The sequence below is a fragment of the Gavialis gangeticus genome, unplaced genomic scaffold, assembly GCF_001723915.1.
Source record: "Gavialis gangeticus isolate Ggan-Ray unplaced genomic scaffold, GavGan_comp1, whole genome shotgun sequence".
NCBI classification, from domain to species: Eukaryota; Metazoa; Chordata; order Crocodylia; family Gavialidae; genus Gavialis; species Gavialis gangeticus.
Window position 1 is genome coordinate 64,896,368 of NW_017729031.1, and position 6,374 is coordinate 64,902,741.

General features: G+C 37.1%; 1 protein-coding gene across 1 annotated transcript in view; it reads right to left on the reverse strand.

Annotated features, from left to right (window-relative positions):
* The window catches only part of NCKAP1 (NCK associated protein 1), a 130,208-nt gene that overhangs the window by 27,925 nt on the left and 95,909 nt on the right, over positions 1-6,374 (reverse strand). The window contains exons 16-19 of the mRNA XM_019522863.1: positions 5,914-5,972; positions 3,308-3,453; positions 1,665-1,797; positions 1,043-1,162 (exon numbers count right to left, since the gene is read on the reverse strand). Of these exons, the coding sequence (XP_019378408.1) occupies positions 1,043-1,162; positions 1,665-1,797; positions 3,308-3,453; positions 5,914-5,972 (458 nt within the window). The remainder of the gene's footprint in view (positions 1-1,042; positions 1,163-1,664; positions 1,798-3,307; positions 3,454-5,913; positions 5,973-6,374) is intronic.

Sequence of the window (6,374 nt, forward strand, 5' to 3'; positions counted from 1 at the left end):
GGGGGGGGGGGGGGGGGGGGGGAAATCAACCAAAGAGAAATAAAGGAATAAATAATATATATTAAACAGGTATCAAAGAGTTTCTGGATAGCTTTGGAAATTTCTCAGACAAATCAAAATGTGGCACATCCGATTAAATAGCATATGACACATATACAATTAGTGTTAATTTTCAAGATACTTTGCATACAACTATTGAAATATTTTTTGCAACTACAGTATAATATACCATAATTTTACTCAAGAGTTGCTTGTACCACTGAAATTTGTGTGTGTGCATTCCACAGCTTCTCCCCGCAACCAAAAACCCCCCCAAACAAACCCTCCTCAAAGTACTAAGTACCTGGGATCCTAATCAAACTATTAACAAATAACTTTTACCCATTTCTATAACCAGCAACATTTACAGATGAACCCTTCAAAGTTCTGATCCTCCAAATCTTAGTCTAGCCTGTCAAACTCCTTCCTCTATCAAAGCAACAGCTTTACAGTCCTAGCATACTGAAACACGCTGATCCTAGCAGAAGCAAAGCCACTATTACTGGTCTTAACTTTAAATTAATTCAAAGCTTGAACTGCTAATAAAAAACATGTTTCTGTTAGGTTTGTAGAAGTAATGGGTGTTATAATGTTAATGCTAATTATGCTATGATGGCACATTCTTAATGATTTTATAAAGTATATTTTTACTCATCTTCCAAATCCAAGATATTGGCCCCTATAGTCTCACAAGTTTTATAACATTACGTTGCATACAAACAGGCATGTTAGCTGCTTTAAAAGAGGAGGGAAAGTCATTGTTGGAGGGCCTGTAGCAGCCGTTATACTGTAACTGCAGGACACTGTAATGATACAAGTGAGCTACAGCACCCTAACTTTAACCCTGGAAGAGGCAGGTTAGGATGGAATGGTTTTGCTACACTTGTATTACCAGAGAATCATACAGATGTAACAGCCTGTATTGGTATCCTTTTGATAGTTATACAAATATTGTATCTATCTAATTCTGGAGAGTTTATTCACGACTGGAAGCACTTCTCACCTGATCACTCAGCGTACACTGTTCTGTGCAAATATCTGTGATAAGATTTCGAGCTTGCTTAGCCATTTCATCCAAGAACATGTTACATAAGGAAAGACTGCGATCTCCAATATGATGTCGCTATAAAAAACCCCAAAAACAAAACACACCCTTAGAAATTTGTTTTCTAAATTTCTGACAGTGTTACAGTATACGTCTATAGCTAATTCACAAGATAAACTATTCTGCATTATTCCCACTCTACCTGAATTTGTATACATTAAAATAACACATTGGTTACATAAGACTCCCCCAGCTGCCCTGAACTGATGTCCTAGTGTCATGCAATGTGCTCCTCCTCTGCTGCACTGCACCATGTGGCCCCTCCTGCCTCAGCTCCCCATCCTCAGGCTCCTTCAGTCCCTTGGGCTGTGCTGTCCACAGAGGAGAGAGGGAGTGCTAAGCGGTGCCCCGACTGGGAGCCTAGGACCTTTTGGGAGCTGGATATGACCTATGGACTACCAGATGCACAGCCCTGGTTTATATCATTACATCAGTCCACATCAACACATCAGTCCTGCGTATTTTCAAGTGAAAAAGCAGTTAAAATATTTTAATTAAGAGCAGTATATTTAAACATCACCTCTTCTGGGCATAGTTCATGGGTACAGCTCATGAAGTGAGTACAAAGCAGTGGGAATGCAATCGAATATCTTGATTGAGAGGGAAGCTCCAAACACTGCTGAAACATCTTCTCAAAAGCACGACTATAAAAACTTTATAGGAACAGAAAATTAAATTTTACTACTAACAATATTTCAGTCAGATTCAGACAAATGTTGCAAAATACCATCTTCTTTTACCCAGATCGACTACATTATTTCACCTACAGATCAAATTCAGCTCATTCAATTGTATGTGCACACACACAGAGAGGATATCAACAATTTCTTTCTGCCTTGGTCATGGAATAAGCTACTTTATGATTATGCTAAAGCAAAAAGGTGCTCGACTTCATTTATGGTTTATTCTTCAACGTAATTATTTTTTCAGTTATGAAAAAGCTAAGTTAAGAAAAATATTTTTAAAGTAATAAAGACATTTTATGCTAATAGCCAGTGCTGTCACTTACAAAGGGAAAAACCAGTGAACATTCACAACACTTTAAGTGGTATTATTTTAATCTGCTAGTACCCTAAACTCAAAAGTAGGACTGACTGAATAACTCTGATTCCAAAATTCATCATGCACCCCTACTCCTAGCATTCAGAAATATTTTAAATTCAAATCCATTCTGAAAAAGCTAAAAGCAAAATATTTTTTCCCCTCAGAAAATTTGATTAACACACAGAAGGGCACAAGGCAAAAGAACACTTTGCCTAAGCTTCCTAAAAATAAGCTTTATTCAGCACCGAAATCCTCAGTATGAATTTATATAGCCTTTTAAACAGTTTGTTTCCTCATTTATGTATTTCAGTACCAAGTATTTAAAATTTAAGGTTGTTTTATTTTTTTCTTCCACAGAGCTTTTAAAAAAGTTTCAAAATCTTAGTAGTTTTGGATTTGCTTCTTATAGCAAAAAAGTTTAGTAAATACTTTTCAAAGCTTCTGGAAAGCTTTACTTGAAAAAAATGGTTAAATAGATATGGCAACTTCTTACTGAAGAGAACTTTGCGCTGTGAAAAGATGGGTTATATTCATAAATTTTATTGATTCTTTCTGTATTAATTCTGCAAGGCCAACACAGCTAAAGCAAAACGTGCTAGAAAATTTCTCATTTATTGTTCAACATAATTTTTCATTATGTTTAAGTTAGTTAAACCAATAAAAATGGAAATACATGCATATGGAAAAAGTGTCTAAGATTTATTTGTAAAGGGTATTTTTATTTTGGTTGGCTTTAATAAGTTTTGTATTTGATATTTTAGGCTCACAAATCTGAACATTAGTAAATCACCTGGGCTTATCAGATTAATAATCAGCATTGTTTAAGAAATTCTCTGAAGTGTACTTTTCAAATCATCTAAGCAAATAATTATTAATAATGTGAACTGCTATTGTCTTTCAAGTCAAGGCATATCCAGAATGTGGATTTGCAACAAGGTGGGCATGCATGCACACACAGTCATTCTTAGATAAACCATCACCATTAACCTCACTGGCTCATATAAATAAAAGTTCTAATGTACTCCTTTGCTGAAACTTCCTACATAAAATTTTGTTTAAAAACTGCACTTGCAAGAAAACACAGAAAACAAATCTTCTAGAGTCAGAAAAATGACATACCAAAATATAGAAAGGTCTGATGTTTCCACCAACATCTCCACCAAGGAATCAACCATTTTTGTGTGGAAAATGATAGTGTTCATCATCTTCCCAAGTTCTCTGTGATCTGCAAGGCTTAGTGAAGCCTTTGACACACTGGTGTAAGCCTGTAAGAGCAAAACATAACAGAAATGTGACTTTATTGATGCTTCTCTAAAGTACAGTGCAGCCAGGTATTCATTTTAAAATGCTCACACCAAGCATGACCAATGCTTTTAATAAAAAGGCTAAGTTTTCACTTAACCCTGCATGCTCTCTTTTTACGCTTAAAAGCAACGTAACAGCCAAGTTGTAAGCCTGATTTGAAACCAGGTATGACACCACCATCTGGGAATGTTTCTGGAGCAAGATATTCTGACAAAGACAAATACCATGTCCCAACCTGGCCATTGCTGAAACTGTTTACTAAGAAACAGCCTTATTCCCCCACTCCCAACTGTTAACTAATAACTATTCAGAGTTATTTTTTTTTGAGGCTCAGAGATGGGAGGGGAACAGTATAAAACGATACTGAGCCTAATTAGAACTGCAAACAATGTGTATAAATAAGACTTGGGTGTTAATTTAGAAATCTATGCTGGTTTTATTTAAGTTAAGCGATGCAAAAAGTTCTGTTCAGGAGTTTTGCTTTGTTTTTACTAGAAATAATGATTGAGAAAAACTAAGAGAGAAGGCATTAAACTGTTATGTGCAGGGTAGTGATCTTCATGCCAAAGTACTTTAAGATAGTAAAGGGTCTGGCTTTACTCAGCTGTGCAAAGACGTCATAAAAGGCAGGATTGAAAAAGCAGTCTTTCCTCTTATGTAACCTTTTTCCCCCCCTCAAGTAAAACAAAGGAACCAAAAATAAATGTCAATCCAGATTTTGGACCCAAGATCTCCCTGGCTAGACATCTAAGAGTCCTTGTGAATGAGGGGAATTTAAGAGTTTCATTAACATCTGTGAGAGCAGCAGAATAACAAATTTTTATTGTGTTACTGTCTATTCCACTGGGGGGAAAGTTACATCTCTAAGTATTCCCTGTGCAACTGTTTTTTTGTGAGGACCCACAAATAGGTGGACACATGGCTAAAGCTGCACTTAACTGAACAGCTCATGCTGAATGGCTCCTACAAACCAGAAAGCCTTCAGAGAATGAAGAGGAGCATCTTCAAGAATGGAACAAGTGCTCGTTATGCAAAGTCTGTATTTCAGTTTCAGGGTTTGAAGAGATAGCACACTGTGAATGAGGGTATGAAATTTCAACACAGCAGCTACTCTGCACCATCTGAAATATCCTACTACATACCACATGGGTACTCGCATTGATTCAGCAGACCAGCCAATTGGCTGTACATTCACACTCTTGTTTACAGCACATTAACTTCCCTATACAGACAAACCCTTTCTTTGTAAAAGCAATTTTGCATCCAGTGTAATTTGTCATATAAAAATATATGTTTAAAGCATGGTTCTTAAAGCACTGGCAAATGACCACCTTGAAACTACACTTGTGTTCAAAAGTTCTGCTTCCACATGTAGTCAGAATCACCTCCGTTTACCTTAGGAAACAGAAACAAGTTTCCTGCTTTACAAAGCGAATATTATGGTGATAGAGAAAGATTGATTCTACTCTGATCAGGAACCAGATTTAACTTAATCCCAAGCTTTGCTTTTGTCTAAAGAGAGACAAGGGGAAGAGCAACCCTGAACAACTCAACCAGCCTACACTGCTTAACAGCTATGCTCTGGTATGCTGTGGCATGAACGGTAGGGCCTGGTGTATTACTTCTGTGGTCATTCCAAGATTAGAAGACAAGCAGTACAGACTTAAAATTCTTTGATCACACCTTGAAAAACCCTCCTCTTTCTCTGATAATGTCCTCCTCCCTCCCTCTTTTCTGTCCCATACTTTTTTCCTTATTGCTGCTACCATTCATTTGCACTACCCATTCACAGAAGGCACTTCTATCACCTTCTACTGCTCTAGGTTTTCCAGTTATCCTATTATTGCTTAAACTTTTTTCCTGAAACCATATGGACTTTGTTCACTTTGCCCTTTAGCTAAACATTCCAGAAAAAAACATGGGAAAAATGATCTCTTTGGTCTTGTCTATCTTAGAATGAGATACATTCTGAATGAAAAGTCTTATTCCACTTGCAAACATTAATTTACAGGCTTATATGAAAAAGTAATGGCAAAACTGGATTCTATTCTGGACAGAGCCACTGTATCAATTTAAGTTTATCTTACTTAAACATAATTAATTCCAATAAGCAACTCTTCTACAGTTTGCTCATAATAAAAGGCCCATACAATTTTTAGTTTGCCAGAATGAAATCAGATTCAGTGGTATAGTGTATGCATATCTGATTTTGAAAATGTACGAACTATTCTTTAAGGCATGCAAAGAGAAAAGCAAAGAATTTCTAAAAAGAATTAAGCCATAACACATTATCTACACAAATTTTACTCTGATATACCATCATAAGCTGTTCTGCCTCATTTTCAGTGTTAGTGAAAACTGCATCATTAATCACAGAAACAAACTATTTATTATAAAACGTAAGTACACTTAAGACTTACCTGTAATCTAAACCAATCTAATCTCATTCCTCTGAAGTCAAATACCTCCCCATCTTCAACTGCATCAGAAAAAAATACAAATTAAACCATCTTTAAACAGCAAACATGAAGACAACTTCACATTTAAGAAGACTGAGCTTCAGTATAAAGGCTCTTAATGATGATTTTTTTTTAGTCTTTAGGAGAACAAAACCAGATTTGCCCTCATGATGTGGTAAATTCTAATATTATAAAAGCCTTAGTCTGTCTGTCCGTAACGCTTTAGACTCTGATTGATTGTCATGATGGTGGGGACACTGCTGGCCTGGCCCCTGCCCCCAGTCCCCGCTCTCATGGTGGCACGTACCCCAACAGGGCTGAAGTGGGGGGACAAGGACAGAGGCACTGGCCTCACCCCCCTCCCCAGCCCTGCTTCTTGGAGACAGAGGGGCGGAACAGGCCCAGACCTGGCCGGGGGGGGG